The sequence below is a fragment of the Telmatherina bonti genome, assembly GCF_933228915.1.
Source record: "Telmatherina bonti genome assembly, chromosome: 24".
Taxonomy (NCBI): Eukaryota; Metazoa; Chordata; class Actinopteri; order Atheriniformes; family Telmatherinidae; genus Telmatherina; species Telmatherina bonti.
The window spans coordinates 4,860,778-4,882,610 of record NC_136633.1 but is presented as its reverse complement, the minus strand read 5'-3'; the positions used below and the strand labels follow the sequence as shown (position 1 = coordinate 4,882,610).

Sequence of the window (21,833 nt, the reverse complement as noted above, 5' to 3'; positions counted from 1 at the left end):
TGGCATGCTTTGCACAGTTACAGAGCAGAAGTTGTGCAACCTGGAGGTGTGAGGACCCCATCATGTGTAGAGGGAAGATATGAAACAGGTTCAAACCCACATTGACACGCTGAACAGTGAAAACAGTTTTGTTGCGGTTGCAGCTCCTCTCCAGCAGGAGGCGGAGGCGGCGCTGTCAGCTGAGCCTCCGCCCCACGAAGAAGAGGAGAAACACCGGAGGAAGAGGAGGAGGAAGAGGAATCAGCTGACCGACACACAAACAGCGGACCTGCTCCTCCTTCATCATCTTCAGGTGTCTCCAGAGGGTCGTCATGGCGTTCATCACGGCCAACTGGAACCCGCTGGGAGAAGCCTTTTACCGGTCAGTCTGCTGCTCCAGCAGCTAGCCTCCACGGCTAACGGTAGCCGGCAGTGAGGCGCGAGCAGGAGGCTGCACGCGCCTCAGTCAGCTGATCACTGGTTCACATCCTGATCAATGTTTCACTTTATTGGTTCTGCTGAAGACTCTGCAGGTCACGTGAATGTTGGCGTCATGTTGACTGACATGGTGCTGGTCAGGACTGATGACGTCATGTCAAATAATAGATTCTGTGACGTCATCAAGTTAGTTGTTTCCTCTCAGAAAACTGGAAACGTCTAAAACGTAAATAACCGGTTTCCCTCCTCTGTGTTGCTGTGCAGGAAGACGGAGCTGTACGACATGAGCTGGACCGTCCGGGACGGACTCAGAGACAGCCTGGTGGCGGCGGCGCCCTATGGAGGACCCATAGGTAGGTGGGCCTTCGGACCGGGACCTGCAGAAACACCGCCTTCATCATGATGACGTTCCTGACTGGGACAGTCCTGTCTGAGACGTTCCTGACCGGGACGTTCCTGACCGTTGCGTTCCTGACCGTTGCGTTCCTGACCGAGACGTTCCTTTCTGGGATGTTCCTGTCTGGTACGTTCCTGTCTGGTACGTTCCTGTCTGGTACGTTCCTGTCTGGTACGTTCCTGACCGGTACGTTCCTGACCGGTACGTTCCTGTCTGGTACGTTCCTGTCTGGTACGTTCCTGACCGGTACGTTCCTGACCGGTACGTTCCTGACCGTTGCGTTCCTGACCGTTGCGTTCCTGACCGAGACGTTCCTTTCTGGGATGTTCCTTTCTGGGATGTTCCTTTCTGGGATGTTCCTGTCTGGTACGTTCCTGTCTGGTACGTTCCTGTCTGGTACGTTCCTGTCTGGTACGTTCCTGACCGGTACGTTCCTGACCGGTACATTCCTGTCTGGTACGTTCCTGACCGGTACGTTCCTGACCGGTACGTTCCTGACCGGTACGTTCCTGTCTGGTACGTTCCTGACCGGTACGTTCCTGACCGGTACGTTCCTGTCTGGTACGTTCCTGACCGGTACGTTCCTGACCGGGACGTTCCTGACCGGTACGTTCCTGACCGGGACGTTCCTGTCTGGTACGTTCCTGACCGGGACGTTCCTGTCTGGTACGTTCCTGTCTGGGACGTTCCTGATCGGGACGTTCCTGACAGTTTGTGTCTAACGACCAGTCTCTGTTGCAGCTCTCCTCAGAGAACCCCACCGACGTTCTCCCAGTTCTCGTCCTCAGCTAGAGATCTACTCTGCATCAGGCGTTGCCATCGCCAGCTTCCCGGTAAGTCTACAACCTGTCCCAGATCCAGAACAGCGGATTAGGATCAATCTGATCAGGTTCTTCAAGTTCAGCTTGGAATTTCCAGCGTCATGAAGCTGGTTAACTTATTAATGAGTGGTATCACCATGGCAACGTTTCCTCATTGCTTCTTCATGATTCAGGAGCTAACCGGCTAATGAAGGTCAACGGACGTAAGCTAAGGCGCGCTGTTAGCCGGCTAAACAGCGGCGCCACCCGCTGTCTTGTTGCTACCAGATATCGGATACCTGTCAGTCAAAAGGACTAATTATTCCAAACTATAAGATTTATTAACAATTAAATATAAAATATCTAAACATGATTATAGAACCTCCCCCCGCCCCTCCCCAGTTGTCATGAGGGTAAAGATAAACCTCAAATGTTTTTTTGTACCAGGCATGTTTACTTCTGCTGTAAACGTGTTTACTTCTGCTGTAAACATGTTTATTTCTGCTGTAAACGTGTTTACTTCTGCTGTAAACATGTTTATTTCTGCTGTAAACGTGTTTACTTCTGCTGTAAACGTGTTTACTTCTGCTGTAAACGTGTTTACTTCTGCTGTAAACGTGTTTACTTCTGCTGTAAACGTGTTTACTTCTGCTGTAAACGTGTTTATTTCTGCTGTAAACGTGTTTACTTCTGCTGTAAATATGTTTATTTCTGCTGTAAACGTGTTTATTTCTGCTGTAAACGTGTTTACTTCTGCTGTAAACATGTTTATTTCTGCTGTAAACGTGTTTACTTCTGCTGTAAATATGTTTACTTCTGCTGTAAACGTGTTTACTTCTGCTGTAAATATGTTTATTTCTGCTGTAAACGTGTTTACTTCTGCTGTAAACATGTTTATTTCTGCTGTAAACGTGTTTATTTCTGCTGTAAACATGAACTGCAACCACCAGAGGTCGCTGCCTGGTGCAGACCATAAACCGTATAAGATGGACGGAGCCTCCGGGCGATTAAAAGTGAAGCCGATGCGGAAGTGCATAAAACTGCAGTTCCTCCTTCATCCACTAGGGGCTGCAAAACAGTCCCTAGTGGATGTTTTGCAGTCTATGGGGAGCAAATCCCCATAGACTCCCATGTTAAAAAGACCAACTTCACAGCAGAAATAAACATGTTTACAGCAGAAATAAACATGTTTACAGCAGGAATAAACATGTTTACAGACTGGTACAAAAATCCATTTTAGGTTTAATAGGTCAGGTTTACCTTCATGACAACTGTGGGGGGAGTGAATCTTTTTCTAACTCGCCCGATTAAAAGTAATTTAATCTCGAAGTTCGGCATATTTAGGGGCGTGTCCTTTTGATTGACAGGTACCCGATCTCCCGCCTCAAGTAAGAAGAACGTAGAACAACCGCGGTTTTTGGCCGGTTTACAACGTGACTTAGCTTTAGCTCGCTTACCTCCGTTAGCTGGTTAGCTCCTGTTAGCTCCCGACACACATGCCCCTGCCAAGATGGTGATGGTAAGAACCGCCCACCAATCTTCAGTTCAGCTCTTCAGAAACCTTTGGGTGACGTCACTGAGGCTCCGTCCATCTTTTTATATAGAGTCTGTGGTTCAGACCCTGGTCTAGATCCAACCCCGGCTGACCCGTTTGTCTCTGTGTGTCAGTGGAAGAGCGGTCCTGTGGTCCATCTGGGCTGGTCGGTGAGCGACGAGCTGCTGTGTGTTCAGGAGGACGGGTCCGTCCTGATCTATGACCTGTTTGGATCCTTTAAGAGACACTTCAGCATGGGACAGGTTGGTGTGGTAACCCTTAACCAAACCCTGGTTAGCTAGTTTAACACGACCCTGGTTAGTTAGTTGGTTACTTTGGTGAGTTTACTGACTGAGCTGTTGGTGAAACAGGAGGTGGTCCAGAGTCAGGTGTTGGAGGCCAAGGTGTTCCACTCCCCTTATGGAACCGGCATCGCTATAGTAACAGGTTCCTCCCGCTTCACCTTGGCTACCAATATTGAGGACCTGAAGCTCCGCAGGTTACCTGAGGTCCCAGGTAAGGACCATGGGCCGTGTCTTACTGTTTAGAGGTCAAATAGTTGACATGTTCATGGTCCGTCTGACCTGTAATTCACCTGTCTGCCTTCTCCAGGTCTGCTGGGAAAGCCGTCTTCCTGGGTCGTCCTCACTCAGGACAGACAGACCAAAGTTCTGTTGTCCGTTGGACCTGAACTTTATGTATTGGACAACACGTCCTGCACTGCAGTGGTGAGAAACACATAGGTGACACATCAGAATAGTTTACTTACCTGTCTGACCACCTGTCCACCTGTGTTCAGTGTCCTCCAGGTCTCAGTCCTCAGGCCGGCAATATCGTCCACATGTCCGTGTCTTTCAGCTATAAATACTTAGCACTCTTCACTGACTCTGGACACCTGTGGACAGGCTTGTCCAACCTACAGGTGAGTCCAGTCTGCTTTTGCTTGTCAGGTGTTCTATCTAAGGGGGGCGGGGTTAAACCTGGACGGATGATTGACAGCTGAGTCCCTTTGTTTTTGCAGGAGAAACTCAGTAATGTGGACATGAAAAAGACAGCAACACCTAAACAGATGGTCTGGTATGTTTACCTGCCTGTCTTCCTGTTTAACCTGTCTGTCCTCCTGTTTACATGTCTGTTTACCTGTCTGTCCACCTGTTTACCTGTTCTCCTGTTTACCTGTCTGTCCTCCTGTTTACATGTCTGTTTACCTGTCTGTCCACCTGTTTACCTGTTCTCCTGTTTACCTGTCTGTCCTCCTGTTTACATGTCTGTTTACCTGTCTGTCCACCTGTTTACCTGTCCTCCTGTTTACCTGTCCTCCTGTTTACCTGTCTGTCCTCCTGTTTACCTGTCTGTCCGTCTGTTTACCTGTCTGTCCGTCTGTTTACCTGTCTGTCTGTATGTTTACCTGTCTGTCCGTCTGTTTACCTGTTCTCCTGTTTACCTGTCTGTCCTCCTGTTTACATGTCTGTTTACCTGTCTGTCCACCTGTTTACCTGTCCTCCTGTTTACCTGTCTGTCCTCCTGTTTACCTGTCTGTCCGTCTGTTTACCTGTCTGTCCGTCTGTTTACCTGTCTGTCCATCTGTTTAGCTGTCCTTCTATCTACCTGTATGTCCTTCTGTTTAACTCTCCATCTATTTACCAGTCTGTCTTCATGTTTACCTGTCCGCCTGTTTACCTGTTCATCTGTCTACCTGTCTGTTTACCTGTCTGTCCTTCTGTTTAGCTGTCCTTCTATCTACCTGTCCGTCCTTCTGTTAAACTCTCCATCTGTTTACCTGTCCGTCCTTCTGTTTACCTGTCCGTCTATTTACCTGTCTGTCTGTTTACCTGTCTACCTGTCTGCTGGTGTCCAGTCTTTACTCTGATCTTTACCTGTTCAGGTGTCGCAGACCAAAGAGCCAGCAGCCCTCTGTGGTCCTAATGTGGGACAGACTACTCATGGTGGCCGGAGTGTGTAGCGACACCATCCAGTATCTTTGAACTCGGACACAAGTCCAGCTTGTGGTTCTGGTAGAGAACAGGTAACCACTAGTCATCTTCCTTTTAGACCCTTGACCCAGATCTCAGATTCCCCATTGAGGACCAGTCTGTCTTAGTGGGAGAACTGGATGGAGTTCGGATCATCAGCTCAACCAACCAGGAGCTGCTGCAGGAGGTTCCTCTGGTGTGTCAGGATATCTTCAAGATTGCCTCCATGGCTCCGGGAGCTCTGCTTCTGGAGGCGCACCGGGAGTACGAGGTACCACACAATCGTCCAGGACCGGGTTTTCCTCTGGTGCAGGTCCAGAACTTCACCAGCCTGTTTGCTGTTCGTACAGAAGTCCAGCCAGAAGGCCGATGACTACCTGAGAGAGATCAAAGAGCAGAATGTTCTCGGAGAAGCTGTCAGACAGTGTGTGGAGGCAGCGGGCCACGAGTACGATACCGACACCCAGAAGTCCCTGATGAGGGTGAGACCACAACCAGTTAGACCTGGTCCGAGGTTATAAACTGATTCCAGGTCGTCAAGATGATCGGAGGAGGTTACGAACCGACTCCAGGTCGTTGTGATGTTAATGGGTGGGTCATCATGTCAACAGGTTCATGTATGATCAGTGTCCCGCGTAACAGGGCTTCTTTTCCACCAGGCCGCCTCCTTTGGGAAGTGTTTTCTGACGGACTTCAGTCCGGATCTCTTCGTGTCGACCTGCAGAGAGCTGAGGGTTCTGAATGCCGTCAGAGAAAGCAGCGTGGGAATGCCACTCACACACACTCAGTATCCTGTCACTCTGTCCAGATACATGATGGGAGAACCAGTGCTGAACCAATGCCTTCACAGTAGAATATCCATGTTTCCATGGTGATGGAGTCCTTGACTTTTGACTTTAGATTCAAACAGATGACTACACAGGTGCTGATAGACAGGTGAGTCTGTCTATGTACCTGTCTCTCACCCCCCTATTTGACTCTGTGCCTGTGTCTCACCCCCCTGTTTGACTCTGTACTTGTGTCTCACCTGTGTGTCCCCATGTCTCAGGTTGGTGTATCGACAGTTTTATCCGTTAGCGATAGAAATCTGTCGCTACCTGAAGATTCCAGACTATCAAGGTGTCAGCAGAGTCCTCAAACACTGGGCCTCATGCAAGGTAACTTGACTCATATGTCTTACCTGTCACTCTCCGTTTGGAAGACCTGTGTAATGCGTTTGTGGGTGTGTCCAGGTGCAGCAGAAGGACCTGTCTGATGAAGCCATAGCTCGAGCTGTTTGTGTAAAGGTGGGCGACTCACCTGGAGTGTCATACTCTCACATCGCGACCAAAGCTTACGAATGTGGACGCACTGAGCTTGCCATCAAGGTACATTAACATTTGACAGAACCACAAAGAACATGATGATCCTGTACTTCCCCACAGGATCTTCTGACTTTTATATCCATTATAGTATTCTACTGAAGTGTTCCTTAGTATCACGTAACCCTCCCATTCCGCCGTAGGTACCCTTGCATACCGCTGCAGATACCCTCACATTCCACCGCAGGTACCCTCGCATTTTGCCACAGGTACCCTCGCATTTTGCCACAGGTACCCTCGCATTCTGCTGTAGCTGCCCTTGCGTTCTGTCGCCCGCCAAAGGTGCCCTCGCATTCTGCCAAAGGTGCCCTCGCATTCTGCCAAAGGTGCCCTCGCATTCTGCCAAAGGTGCCCTCGCATTCTGCCAAAGGTGCCCTCGCATTCTGCCGTAGGTGCCCTCGCATTCTGCCGTAGGTGCCCTCGCATTCTGCCGTAGGTGCCCTCGCATTCTGCCGTAGGTGCCCTCGCATTCTGCCGTAGGTGCCCTCGCATTCTGCCGTAGGTGCCCTCGCATTCTGCCGTAGGTGCCCTCGCATTCTGCCGTAGGTGCCCTCGCATTCTGCCGTAGGTGCCCTCGCATTCTGCCGTAGGTGCCCTCGCATTCTGCCGTAGGTGCCCTCGCATTCTGCCGTAGGTGCCCTCGCATTCTGCCGTAGGTGCCCTCGCATTCTGCCGTAGGTGCCCTCGCATTCTGCCGTAGGTGCCCTCGCATTCTGCCGTAGGTGCCCTCGCATTCTGCCGCAGGTTCTCTTTCGTTCCGCCGTAGGTGTCCTCGCATTTCACCGCAGGTCCCTTTGGATTCCGCCGCAGATCCCTTTGGATACCATTGCAGGTCTCTTTGGATCCACCCAGGTCCCTTTGGATTCCGCCACAGCTGCCCTTGCATTCGGTTGCCTTCTGTGATGTTGATGTGATTATGGCCCCTGACAGGCACCATACAATCACAGTTTACTACGTCCATCTTTCTCAGTAGAGGGCAGTAAATCAGACACTTGGGCACTTCCATCAGTCTGACTTCAGGGGTAACTGGACCAGCTCAGGAAGGGATGGTGGCTTTTGTGTGATGCGGGTCTCTGTGTCTCGTCAGCTGCTGGACTTTGAGGCTCGGTCTGGAGAACAGGTTCCTTTGCTGCTGAAGATGAAGAGGAGTCAGCTTGCCCTGAGTAAAGCTGTGGAGAGCGGGGACACAGACCTGGGTGAGTGTTTAAGCCCCGCCCCCTGCCTGTCCGACAGATGGACGATGTGTCGACGTGATGATTTTGTGTGGTCAGTTTACACAGTGGTGACTTACCTGAAGAACGAGATGAACCGAGGAGATTTCTTCATGACGTTGAGAAACCAGCCGGTGGCTCTCAGCCTCTACAGACAGGTACGCTCACCTGAGAAGTGAGACTGGTCTCTGTACCGGAGATGTGAGCGCAGACCTTCATACCTATAGCATCAACCTGTTGTTGTTCCAGTTCTGTAAGCTGCAGGAACAGGACACGCTGAAGGACCTCTACAACCAGGATGACGACCACCAGGAACTGGCCAACTACTACGTCACTGCCAGCTACAGAGAGAAGGTAAGGTTCAAATTACAGCAACTTTATTGATAATCCGGCTGGATAATGGAAATGTCAGGTGTTGATCTGATCTTTATCAGTCTAACTGTATAAAGCCAGTTCTTTCAATTTCATTTATTTCCATCTGATGCTGTTTGTTCAGTTTTAACCAGAAGTTTCCATGGCGACAGGAAGAGTCAGATGTCATTAAGTCTAAAGTTATGTTACAAGATTCAATATTACAAAAGAGGAGGCGTAAAAATGTGTGTTTCTAAGTCATCAAGCATCTCTTAGCCAGAAATAGTCCTCTGTTGTCCTGCAGTGTCCCTGAATCTCCTCACAGCATCCAGACCAGTCCGTGTCCATTGTCCGGCAGATGTCCACTGTCTGAGCAGGCTGCTTACGTGATGATTTTATAGTACCCCCATTTTATAATACACCGAGAAGCAACATCAAGTCTTTGTTTAGTTGATTAAACTAAACTAAATTAGAGACATTATTATGTCCTTGTTCTGGTACAGTTGCCAGAATCCACTGATAAAATCAATTAGTTGACCCTCTGGATGGATTAGTTGTTAATACATGACTAACATTCAGGCTGCTTTCACATCAGGATTGTCCGATTGGAGACTCGGTCAGGTTGGAGACTCGGTCCGGTTGGGGACTCTGTCCGGTTGTCGGTTGTGGACTCTGTCCGGTTGTGGACTCGGTCCGGTTGGGGACTCTATCTGGTTGGGGACTCGGTCCGATTGGGGACTCGGCTCAGCTGTAGGGGGGTGTATCCATGTGGACTGAGATCGTGTTCACGCTGCACTTTGGTCAAACCAGCCAAACCATTAGAATAATATCTCCCCATTCCCACCAGAGGGGGCGCTGCACTAGTATTTAGCAGAAGAAAGGACCAGACTGACGCAAAGAAGAAAACTCTGTTTCCTCCACCTGTCAGTTAAACATGGAGACCAAACTATGGCTGTTTTGGGTTTTTATTGTGTCTTATGCAAGTATACTGCAGAAATCCACTGCAACAATGGACGCAGTATGAACACCAGACGAGGCAGAGGACCCTTAACGCCATGGATTTACCCACAATGCAACGCTACGCCACACACAGGAAGGGACTCTTTTTGTAGTCCGCTTCCTGTATTTGGTCCGCTTGGAACGGGCCAAGACCTACGTTTGTAGGACTTTTGGTTCGAGTCAGAGTTTGTGTGGCGCATTCACGCCACACTGCGCTCATCAAAGCGCTGTGAAGCTGATGCTGTATGCTGGTTCCGCTGCTGATTGGCTGAAAGCTGCTGGTTGCCATGGCAACGCGAGGCACCTGATCCCCCTCCCTCTGGTGTGTGAATGTGTGTGCAGAGGCTGGAGAGCCGGCTGTCTCAGCTGCAGAGCGCTGTGGATGAATACAACAAGGCCAAGAACGACTTTGCTGCCAAGGTAACGGGACGTGCACACACCTTGCACATCCTCCGTGTGTGTGTGTGTGTGTGTGTGTGTGTGTGTGTGTGTGTGTGTGTGTGTGTGTGTGAGCCACACCGGGCTTCAATTTGTTTCATTTCCAGGCCACGGAGGATGAGATGCGTCTACTTCGTTTTCAGCGGAAACTGGACGACGAGAAGGGGGCCGGACTTCTGGGGCTGTCCCTGCAGGTAGGCAAGGGGGCGTGGCTTGTTTCCTGCCTGAGTACCAGTTCATAGATCAGTGTGTGATGTCACTTCCTGTTCAGGCAACCATGGAGGTGCTGCTGTCGTTGGGACTTCACAAACAGGCTGAACAACTGTACAGAGACTTCAGAGTACCTGACAAAAGGTGAGACCAGTGATGTCATAGTGCTCTGCGCTGTGATTGGCTGCTTCTCACCTGCCTGTCTGTGCAGGTACTGGTGGCTGAAGCTGAAGTCTCTGGCTGAGAAGGAGGAGTGGGAGGAGTTGGAGAAGTTTTCAAAGAGCAAGAAGTCTCCTATTGGCTACCTGGTAAGGATAAGCCCCTCCCCCTTCTAGAGCAGCATGCGCCAGTATAAACTACGTTTCCCATGAGGCCCTGCTCCGTCTCTGCCGCAGGCCTTTGTGGAGGTTTGCATGAAGCGCAACAACCGCTACGAAGCTAAGAAGTACGTCTCCAAGGTGACGCCTGAGCAGAGGGTCAAAGCTCACCTGGCTGTTGGGTAAGGCGCCGCTGCTATGACATCACTCGACAGGTGACGTCAGACGCTCATTCCTCCTTCTCATCCCTCCTTCTCATCCCGTCAGCGACCTGGAGGGAGCGGCGGATGCGGCCATCGAACGCAGGAATGACTCTGAGATGGGATCCGTCCTCTCCAGATGTTCCGCCTCTGATCATCTGCTGATTGACAGGTTGACCCGGGCCAGAGTGGCCGCCGCCAAGAAGTGATGCCCGCCCGCTTTGTGGTCACTGGCAGCCGTAACTATAGCAACTAGCACTCCCTATCAGAGGACTTATTCTGAGTTAACTTAATTCTACACAGATGCTGTTACCGGCATGCAGGTGATGAGGCTGTTGCCGTGGCAACACAGACTTGTTGGTTGTTTCCTGTAAATAAAGATTTGCTTTGTGGTTTTACTGTAACACAGTTCTGTGTGAGAAACCAGATTAACCAGGATATCTGTTACCTGGTTAACTTACCCAGACATCCTACCAAACCGGTTATCAACCCAGTAATCCAACCAGAGTCTCCCAGCGAGGTCACATGAAAGGGGCGGAGTTTGCAGCCTCCCGCAGAGCAGCTACGTCACTGTGGGGGAGGAGACGTCCAGCACTACGGAGAATTTAAACACATCATCCAGACGTTATTATTAACGTCGTGACTCCAAACGCAGCCTGGTGGAGCCCAACGAGGCCTGGTGGAGCCCAACGCAGCCTGGTGGAGCCCAACGCAGCCTGGTGGAGCCCAACGCAGCCTGGTGGAGCCCAACGCAGCCTGGTGGAGCCCAACGCAGCCTGGTGGAGCCCAACGCAGCCTGGTGGAGCCCAAGGAAGCCTGGTGGAGCCCAACGAGGCCTGGTGGAGCCCAACGAGGCCTGGTGGAGCCCAACGAGGCCTGGTGGAGCCCAACGCAGCCTGGTGGAGCCCAACGCAGCCTGGTGGAGCCCAACGCAGCCTGGTGGAGCCCAACGGAGCCTGGTGGAGCCCAACGGAGCCTGGTGGAGCCCAACGGAGCCTGGTGGAGCCCAAGGAAGCCTGGTGGAGCCCAACGAGGCCTGGTGGAGCCCAACGAGGCCTGGTGGAGCCCAACGAGGCCTGGTGGAGCCCAACGAGGCCTGGTGGAGCCCAACGCGGCCTGGTGGAGGCCCAAGGAAGCCTGGTGGAGCCCAACGCGGCCCGGTGGAGCCCAACGCGGCCCGGTGGAGCCCCAAGGAAGCCCGGTGGAGGCCCAAGGAAGCCCGGTGGAGCCCAACGAGGCCTGGTGGAGCCCAACGCGGCCTGGTGGAGCCCAACGAGGCCTGGTGGAGCCCAACGAGGCCTGGTGGAGCCCAACGCGGCCTGGTGGAGGCCCAAGGAAGCCTGGTGGAGCCCAACGCGGCCCGGTGGAGCCCCAAGGAAGCCCGGTGGAGGCCCAAGGAAGCCTGGTGGAGCCCAACGCGGCCCGGTGGAGCCCCAAGGAAGCCCGGTGGAGGCCCAAGGAAGCCCGGTGGAGCCCAACGAGGCCTGGTGGAGCCCAACGCGGCCTGGTGGAGCCCAACGGAGCCTGGTGGAGCCCAACGCGGCCTGGTGGAGCCCAACGGGGCCTGGTGGAGCCCAACGAGGCCTGGTGGAGCCCAACGAGGCCTGGTGGAGCCCAACGAGGCCTGGTGGAGCCCAACGCGGCCTGGTGGAGCCCAACGCGGCCTGGTGGAGGCCCAAGGAAGCCTGGTGGAGCCCAACGCGGCCTGGTGGAGCCCAACGAGGCCCGGTGGAGCCCAACGCGGCCCGGTGGAGCCCAACGCGGCCCGGTGGAGGCCCAACGGAGCCCGGTGGAGGCCCAACGCGGCCCGGTGGAGCCCAAGGAAGCCCGGCGGAGCCCAATACGCCATAACACGTCAGAAACAAGAACAGCACATTTCCAGCCTTCAGTTCTGACCTGAATCCCTCTTCTTCTGCCGAAGCTCGTTACCTCCCCTACAGAACCCTGATACCTCTATGAGAGCAAGTCCAGCCCTCTGGTCGCCACCATGGAGATGTTCATTTACCGCCTGGCAGGCTGTTTATCCTCATAAACAACAAACAACAACCCTGGTACAGGGTAATAAATATTTACAAAGGTAGAATGACCATTTGTTTACTTTTATAAACGGTAAAAAAAAACGAGTTGAGCCTCTTCATTTTTTTTATTTTTTTTTTATACTGCTCTAACTGCTGAGTCATCGCATGTGGGTGCATTCAGTCGGGTGGGCCGCCAGGAGGGGCGGGGTTGTAAAGTTAGCCGATCCAGAATCTGGAGGTTCAGCAGGTCCATAGAAAAGTTCTTCACAGTTCGGGAAGTTCTGCAGGTAGGTGCCGCGTTATGACCCACAGCTCGAGCTTTTCCACGGTGTGAAAGAAGTGTCTGCTGACCCCGGACCGGACTGAGCCAGGCTCAGACTGTTTCAGGTGTCATCCTGCACCATGTGGTCCATCGGGGCAGCGCGGCTCCGGTTCGGGTTGCAGCAGAACTACATGAATCCGGACCAGAACTTTGCAGGATTACACAACCAGTGAAAGTCGCGAGCTGCAGAAAGACGGAGTTGTGACGGTCACGAACGAACCGAATCTTCTGAACGGCTCATTAACACGAACGATGGGAACCGAGTCGCGTTTGGTTTGGACCCGTTCTTTATTCCCTCTCTCTGAGATGTTCATGCACTTATCTGTGCATGAAAGGGTTGAGATTATACATGCAGTAATAGACAGAGAGGTCAGGTGGATAGAAGAATACAACTGGTGTTTCAAAGAGTTAAAATATTGTTTGGAATCTTTGTGTTGTTAAAACACGTGAAAATATTCTGCTTAAAGCTTTTGCATGGAACTTGATGGTAGCCTGCTTTGTGTTTTATTGTGTATTTATAAGTGTTTAGGTGTTGCATGAAGATCAGTCACAGTAGTTTTTACACACAATTTATACAAAAGGTAAATAATGAACTCACTGCCAGCGCAGAGGGATATGTGGAATATTTACTATGAATCCATGACAGACTTTAAAGTCTTGTTCACACGTCAAATGAAGCTATAATTTTGGAAGAATTCAGACTTGAACATTGGTGGGAAATCTGAGTTTGAAATGATTCTGATCCAAATCTCAGCCCATCATTCCTCTCTGCGATTATTTACAGGATAAAATAAATAAAACCAAGACTGGCTTCTTAGAAGTGAATAAATGTAAGATCAGCCAGTTTTTTTTAAATGAACCGACCGTCTTTTTAAATGAACCGATTCCAAGGATCCGGCTCCCTTCTAAGAACCATAAATCCCATCACGTGCTTAACTGTGTGCTCACGCGCATGTATACACATGGACTTTATCTCATGATGGTTTTAAAGTCACGTTGCATAAATAAAAAAAAATGATGTTGGTCGCGTGCCTGCTGATGTCACGTGAGACTTGTCCTGTAGCTGCAGGTTAAACTGATTTTGTATCAGTTTGTTTAGGATCAGTTTAGACCAGAGACCGAAACCAGATGAACTACCAGGTTACCTGGTTACCTTACCCAGACTTCAGAATCTGGTTAAGCAACACTACCAAGCTGGTTATAAACTTGGTAATTTAACAAGGATTTTCCCGTCAAGATCAGAGCGCGCTCACATAAAAGGGGCGGGGTTTACAGCCGCTGACCAATCACAAACACGGAGAAATCAGCGCCGTTTAATAACGGAGTACCATACTCGCCAACGCGCGGTCACGTGGTTCATGTTATCCTCCATTTAAGTTAGTTCAGGCGGGTAATAATACATACATTTTCCTCCCAATTTTCCCTCCATATTGCCTAATAATTTATATATTGATTAATACATGTCTATGTAATTTATCAATGCTTTAATTTTTGGAAGTTGCAGACACGACATTTATTACAGTTTTACATTTTTGATAGAACCAAGACACTGAACATACCAGTAAATACTTCATAGATTATGTTTAGTAATGGAAAGTAAATATATTAGAAGTAACAGTCAGGCATGACAAAACATAGCTGACTGTCAATGCTCAAATTCAGCATTTTATATTATATTCATTTTCTGACAATAATTAAATGAACAGTAGTCTGATTACTTCTTCCAGCGCAGACGTTTTGGGCAGAACTTCCTCAGTTCCTTCGTTATATTTGATTTTAGGTTAACTTCATTATTCCAGATTTAACCTTTGTCCGAATAGGCCTCATGTCTGACCGAGCAAAGGCCAGACGCTCGCCTTCGTGCCCAACCCCTAGTCCTGGCTCCTGAGGGGGCTCAGGTGACCCACGTCCAGGCAAGAGAACCTTTATGCAATGTTCCTCGTCATCCTAGGAGTCTCAGTTTGGTCCCTCCCTGAGACACCTGTTTGGATGGGTAGCCCTACCAGAAGCATGAAGCCCCTGAGGATCTTCAGGTCAAACAAACCCCTCCACCACGATAAGGTGGCGAGGGGTTTAAACAACCCAACAACAATGTGGTAAAATGGGAGTAGTGACCTGGGACTGCAGCTGGTTGGATGCGGGCCTGTAAAGTCAGCTGATCAGATGAGACGAGGCTGAAACAGGAAAGTTCTAGAAATAACCAGCAGATCAGCCAGTGTGAAATAAAAGTAGAAGACATCCCATAATGATCCAGTACAACACACGACCGGACTGAAAGACTGGTGTAGACTAAACTTTCTGTTTCCTGCATGTATGTTTCCTCCTGAAGCTAAATGAAGCGGAGCTTTGACTCCATCCAGCAACACTTCTAGTCACATGTTCCAGTTTTAATAAAGTTAATATCTGATCAGTGGACCAAACCTCCATCATGATGCTTAGTTTTTACTAAACCTCTTCATGTGGCCTCCTGCTGAAATAAAACCATCTCTGCTGAAATAAAACCATCTCCCTCCAGCTGGGTGAACAACCGGCTTTCTGTCACTGGTTGCCATGGTGACTCCGGGCTCTACTGATGATGGCTTAACTCTGAATAAAGATACTGAGAGCTGAAGCGACTCAAAGCCGCTGATCTGGAAGCGAAAGCAGCTCAGAGTTTACCAGAGTTTCTGATGGAGGTGGATATTTCTGAAAGTAACATGGGAACAAGTGTTACATGTAAACTCCTGACCCAATGGCGTTCCCTCATCAGTCAGTGGCCTTGTGTGGGATTTATTGGTGCCATTTACTGGCCATGTGGATAACAGCATGATTTCATTAGTTGCCAACAGTTTAATGTTGAAAACGCTTCAGTTTATCAACGTTTATAAATCAATGAGTCCTTCATCTAAAGCTCATCATGTTGTTTCCATGGAAACAGTGTGACAGGTGGATCCTGCTCAGTGATTGGTCCTGACAGAGTGGTGATGATGTCATCAGTGAAGGTGGAGTGTGTGGTCAAGGCGAACGCTCTGGTTGGCGAAGGACCAGTGTGGGAGGAGTCAGATCAGATGTTACTGTTTGTCGACATCATTGGACAGAAGATCCACCGCTGGAGTCCAGCGACTGACCAGGTCCAGTTTGTAGGGACAGGTAAAGACACACCTGTCTCACTAGGGAGGGTCCTAACTCACCTGTCTCACCTGTCTGCTTTGTGTCCTTACGCCTCTCACCTATCCGTCTTCAGCTGATACGGTGGGCTTTGCAGTCCCTCGCAGGTCAGGTGGGTATGTTGCAGGTGTGGGTCGCAGCATTGTGGCTGTTGATTGGTTAAATCAGAAGATGACGTCACTGGTGGACGTTGATAAAGACAAACCAAACAACCGATTCAATGATGGGAAGGTTGATCCATCTGGGCGGTTGCTGGCAGGTCAGTGTGCTAACCTGGTTATGTTGCTGTGTTGTACTTGTTGTCACGGTAACAGTTTCCTGCTCCAGGTACGATGGGGAAGGAGGTGCGACCTGCGCAGGTGGAGAAGAAACAAGGATCTCTGTACTCTGTGAACTCTGACCTCACTGTGACCAAATACCTGAGCCAGGTAGGGTCATCTGGCTTTACTGTGTGGTTCTGCACCTGTTCACCTGTTACCTGTCTAACATCACCTGCTATCTGTCTAACACCACCTGTTACCTGTCTAACATCACCTGCTACCTGTCTAACACCACCTGCTACCTGTCTAACACCACCTGCTACCTGTCTAACACCACCTGCTACCTGTCTAACACCACCTGCTACCTGTCTAACACCACCTGTTACCTGTCTAACACCACCTGTTACCTGTCTAACATCACCTGTTACCTGTCTAACACCACCTGCTACCTGTCTAACATCACCTGCTACCTGTCTAACACCACCTGTTACCTGTCTAACATCACCTGCTACCTGTCTAACATCACCTGCTACCTGTCTAACATCACCTGCTACCTGTCTAACACCACCTGTTACCTGTCTAACATCACCTGCTACCTGTCTAACACCACCTGTTACCTGTCTAACATCACCTGCTACCTGTCTAACACCACCTGCTACCTGTCTAACATCACCTGCTACCTGTCTAACACCACCTGTTACCTGTCTAACACCACCTGTTACCTGTCTAACATCACCTGCTACCTGTCTAACACCACCTGCTACCTGTCTAACATCACCTGCTACCTGTCTAACACCACCTGTTACCTGTCTAACATCACCTGCTACCTGTCTAACACCACCTGTTACCTGTCTAACATCACCTGCTACCTGTCTAACACCACCTGCTACCTGTCTAACATCACCTGCTACCTGTCTAACACCACCTGTTACCTGTCTAACACCACCTGTTACCTGTCTAACACCACCTGCTACCTGTCTAACATCATGTCTTACCTGTGCACTCTTGCCTCTTTCCTGCCTAACACCACCTGTTCTTACCTGTTTAATGGGCTCGACGTACGGGGGCCAACAAACAACAGCGATGGGTGAGATTCATTGCCACCCAGGTGCAACCCAGCATGCTATATTAATGACCTTACTTCCGGTCTGCGATGGACTGGCGAGCTGTCCAGGGTGTACCCTTCCTTTTGACTGCTGGGATAGGCTCCAGCTTCCCAGCGACCCTTAATTGGACTAAGTGGTTTAGAAAATGACAGTTTGACTGTAAAAATGGTCAGTATTTGTGTTTATCTATCCATCCATCCATCCATTTTCTTAACCGCTTCATCCAGTTCAGTCCAATTGTTATGTAAATGACATTTTGTTATATTTGAAAAAGTTGAACATTTCCTGCTAAGTGCAAGGTTTATCACTGCTACCCACTAGAGGGTGTTCAGGCACTTTGATAAAGGCCATGCTTAGCCAGGTAAAGTTTTACTAGGTCCAATGTTAATGTAATGTAACCTTAAATACAGTTGCAACATGTGGGAAATTTTGAGGTATAAAACACCATGTTATAATATTTAATAAACATTCATGGTAATATCACTGAGTAGAGATTGTTAAAGGGGAATTTAAGAAAAGGTTAATTCAATATGTTTAATAAATAAGGTAAAACATATTGTTAAGGTTGGTAATTATATTTAGTTTACCTTTGTAGCTCTTACAGTGTGTTTACATAAACACAGATGTTCTAAAAAGGTTGTGTATCATCAGTTTGAGACACCATCTTGTCAATCCAGGACATGACAAGCAGTAGCAACAGAGGCAGTGCTGTGCATCAACATCTCAGGTTACTTGATTAATTATGGTATTGAAGAGCGCTTTGGTAATTTCACTGTTGTACGTGACAGATTGAGGATGAAGGAAGAAGAGTTGGGAGACTGTTCAACCTGTCCAGGGTGTACCCTGCCTGTTGCCCAATGACTACTGGGATAGGCGACCCTGTTTTAAACTAAGTGGATAATAAATTACCGGTAGATGGATGGACTTTGCTCGAATTGAAAGAAATCTTGCTATTAATTCTACTGTACAAAAGAACAAGACATCCATGAGTTCATCCTATTGTACAAACATGAGAACAGGCTGGTGAATATCCTCATTTGATGTTGGAACTGAAGGCTAAAATCCAGGGCTTGTCCACACGTAGCAGGTATCTCACAAAACAAAGATATTTTCTCTGATTTGGCCTGTCATTTACACAAAAACGCAGATTTATGCAATCAAAAATTATTCTTCAAAAAACCTCCAACCAAGGTGGAGATTTACAAAATCACAGGCCCTAAGGTGGTCCAAGGGGGCCTTCCACAGGCAGAGGGCAGCTGCTTCAAAGGCCCTGGCCTGTTTGCATTTGGGTTGAGGCGCTGTTGTTCTGACCGGGTTGAGGCGTTGTTTGTCTGACCGGGTCCGAGTTGTGTTGTTGGGTGTGGGTAGTTCTGTGAAGTAAGTGGGGGTCACACCATGCAGACAGTGATGAGTGTGCAGAAGGACTTTGTAGTCTATACGGAAGTGAACAGGGAGGCAGTGCAGAGTGGAGGATGGAGAATATGGGCTTGTGCACCCTCATCAGGACTCTAGCAACACTGTTTTGAACGTACTGGAGCTTTTGTACTGGATCTTACTGAATCTTGCCAGGTATCCTGACGCGGAGTGTTACAATAATCCAGCTGGAGGAGACAAAAGCGTAGACGAGCTTCTCTGCAGCAAGAAGGGGGGAGGGACGCAGTTTGGAAACGTCTTGGAGGTGTAAGAAGAAAGTTTTGCAGATAAAGGTGACATGGTTTGTAAAAGAGAGGTGGGGTCAAACTTTACCCCAAGGTTTGTAACAGAGGAAGGGGGGGAATGGTATTTTCAAAACTTGAAAGAGATAGGGGGGAGGAGTGGAGTTGGTTAGCAGTTCCACTTTGAATGGCTTCTTTTTGTGAGGCACTGAGCTGCAGGAAGTTTTGACTCATCCTTGGAGGAACTGGGGCAGGTGACAGAGGAATGGGGGGGACATGAGAGAGTGAACCGGAGCGGGGCAGTGCCAGCAGAACCGGTGCAGGGCAGTGCCAGTAGAACCAGTGCGGGGCAGTGCCAGTGGAACCGGTGCAGGGCAGTGCCAGTAGAACCGGTGCGGGGCAGTGCCAGTGGAACCGGTGCAGGGCAGTGCCATTTGTGCCATTTGAACCGGTGCGGGGCAGTGCCAGTGGAAACAGTGCACGGCAGTGCCAGTGGAACCGGTGCGGGGCAGTGCCTGTGGAACCGGTGTGGGGCAGTGCCAGTGGAACCGGTGCAGGGCAGTGCCAGTGGAACCGGTGCGGGGCAGTGCCAGTGGAAACAGTGCACGGCAGTGCCAGTGGAACCGGTGCGGGGCAGTGCCTGTGGAACCGGTGCAGGGCAGTGCCAGTGGAACCGGTGCACGGCAGTGCCAGTGGAACCGGTGCACGGCAGTGCCAGTGGAACCGGTGCACGGCAGTGCCAGTGGAACCGGTGCGGGGCAGTGGCAGTAGAACTGGTGCAGGGCAGTGGCAGTAGAACCGGTGCGGGGCAGTGGCAGTTGAACCGGTGTGGGGCAGTGCCAGCAGAACCGGTGCGGGGCAGTGCCAGTGGAACCGGTGCAGGGCAGTGCCAGTAGAACCGGTGTGGGGCAGTGTCAGTAGAACCGGTGCAGGGCAGTGCCAGTGGAACCGGTGCGGGGCAGTGGCAGTGGTACCGGTGCAGGGCAGTGCCAGTAGAACCAGTGCGGGGCAGTGCCAGTGGAACCGGTGCGGGGCAGTGGCAGTGGTACCGGTGCAGGGCAGTGCCCGTAGAACCGGTGCGGGGCAGTGCCAGTGGAACTGGTGCGGGGCAGTGGCAGTGGTACCGGTGCATGGCAGTGCCAGTAGAACCGGTGCAGGGCAGTGCCAGTGGAACCGGTGCGGGGCAGTGGCAGTGGTACCGGTGCAGAGCAGTGCCAGTAGAACCGGTGCGGGGCAGTGCCAGTGGTACTGGTGCAGGGCAGTGCCAGTAGAACCGGTGCGGGGCAGTGCCAGTGGAACCGGTGCGGGGCAGTGGCAGTGGTACCGGTGCAGGGCAGTGCCAGTAGAACCGGTGAGGGGCAGTGCCAGTGGAACCGGTGCGGGGCAGTTTCTGTCCTGTGGGAGGGGTGGAAACCAGATTTTCAAAGAGATTGAAGGATTTAAGGTGATGGTGGAGCTGGATGGAGATGACTTTCAATGCCTATGAACGTGCTTAACAACACAGTTATACGGATAGTTGTGAATGGATTTCTTTTGGAGAAACAAGGTGGTGTGGACTCATTTGTTTTACTGGCCGGAGGGGGGGGAGATCTGGCTTAGTGTGGGCATGGTCTCAGTCAACGAAATCCTCGCTGATTGGTTTCAGAGCCATGCGACAGCGACAAAAACGGAACATATTTCAACTTTTCTGTCATGTCCAAACCCCGATGTGCACGTCTACATGAACAAGGGTGAAATTTCACATGCACTAAGGTGTCCTGTATGTTGGCTGGAGGGCTGCGATTTTCATCCATTCAAAAAGATGGAGAAGAAGCAAGTTTGCACCTGTCTAACCTCCCAGTTGACCTCTTACCTGTCTGCCTTTCAGCTGGACATATCTAATGGGTTGGACTGGTCTCTGGATCAGAGGACATTTTTCTACATTGACAGTTTGTCTCTGAGAGTGGATGCCCTCGACTATGACCCGAACACTGGACACCTGGGTACTTCAGTTCTACCCAACTTCCCTGGTAGACCAGGATTCTGTCAGATCAATGATTAATCGGTGTGTTGCCTAGGTAACCGCCGAGCGGTGTACCACATGGAGGACGGAGAGGGGCTTCCTGACGGCATGACGGTTGATGCTGAAGGTCGCCTCTGGGTGGCCTGCTACAACAGAGGGAGAGTCATCAACATTGACCCTACCACTGGTCAGTCTTACTGGTTAAACTGGGACGACCTTCAGTTTCTGTGTGCCTAACAGAGTTCCCTCTCAGGTGTGCGGCTGCAGACTGTGTCACTGCCAGCGACGAAGATCACCTCGTGTTGTTTTGGAGGTCCGGACTACTCCGACCTGTATGTGACGTCAGCCTGTCTGGGTCTGGACCAATCAGAGCGCAGCCAGCAGCCGCTGGCGGGGAACGTCTTCAGGGTGAGGACCCTCCCAGTTCACCTGTTATACATGCTGTTATATACACCAGCTGACCCTGTGTGTGTGTGCAGGTCAGAGGACTTGGGGTCAAAGGTCGACCATCACACTCATTCTCAGGATGATTTTCAGGAGGTGGAGTCTCGATTCAACGTTGGAAACCATCAGAAAGACAATTGATTGATAGATAAATGTGATTGATCATTCCAAGTAGTTCAATAAATGGATCAAATTCTGATGATATGTTGTCATCCAATCAGATTTAAGCTCCCCATTAATAGTGAAAATAAAATGTGTGACTGGAGGAGGATGTAGGAGATGAGTTTATGAAATATGTAGACAGGGTGCGCTTTATTTACACACCAGGTGCAGAATCACAGCAACGACCAACAAACACACATTACAAGTGCTGCTACAACCGTCTAGAAAACATCTGTACATGTAGAAAACTTTGTGCTGTTATTTCATTAAAATGTTCTCACATCAATAAATGTGTGGTGGGGAGTGGAGGGGGGTGGGGGTCCGGGGCTGCTGAGACAGACAAAGACATAAACACAGCAGAGAAGCACCACAGGTGTGTGTCCATGTTTTCAGTGTGATGTGTGATGTGCACATCAGGTCCTTCAGTGCACACAGATCAGATCAGATCCTCCTGAAAGTTCCAGCGTTGTGTTACAGTGCAGCTCCCCCCAAACGGCTGTCGGGGATCA

General features: G+C 50.3%; 2 protein-coding genes across 2 annotated transcripts; both read left to right on the top strand.

Moving 5' to 3' along the window:
- Positions 1–216: 216 nt before the first annotated feature.
- On the top strand, positions 217–10,606 carry vps16 (VPS16 core subunit of CORVET and HOPS complexes). Its single transcript, XM_079263923.1, has 24 exons — positions 217–361; positions 682–770; positions 1,556–1,647; positions 3,283–3,411; positions 3,520–3,664; positions 3,761–3,876; positions 3,948–4,070; positions 4,170–4,225; positions 5,034–5,123; positions 5,221–5,392; positions 5,472–5,603; positions 5,781–5,908; positions 6,022–6,057; positions 6,170–6,278; positions 6,354–6,488; positions 7,570–7,678; positions 7,754–7,851; positions 7,943–8,047; positions 9,386–9,463; positions 9,589–9,675; positions 9,753–9,835; positions 9,903–9,999; positions 10,087–10,190; positions 10,276–10,606. The coding sequence occupies exons 1-24, from the start codon at positions 312–314 to the stop codon at positions 10,415–10,417; spliced, it is 2,505 nt and encodes an 834-aa protein (XP_079120049.1). The 5' UTR covers positions 217–311; the 3' UTR covers positions 10,418–10,606.
- A 1,809-nt stretch (positions 10,607–12,415) lies between these two features.
- Positions 12,416–21,537, top strand: rgn (regucalcin). The gene is made up of 8 exons (XM_079264005.1): positions 12,416–12,513; positions 15,466–15,677; positions 15,772–15,954; positions 16,023–16,123; positions 20,584–20,698; positions 20,774–20,905; positions 20,972–21,126; positions 21,198–21,537. The coding sequence occupies exons 2-8, from the start codon at positions 15,512–15,514 to the stop codon at positions 21,246–21,248; spliced, it is 903 nt and encodes a 300-aa protein (XP_079120131.1). The 5' UTR covers positions 12,416–12,513; positions 15,466–15,511; the 3' UTR covers positions 21,249–21,537.
- The last annotated feature ends 296 nt before the right edge of the window (positions 21,538–21,833 follow it).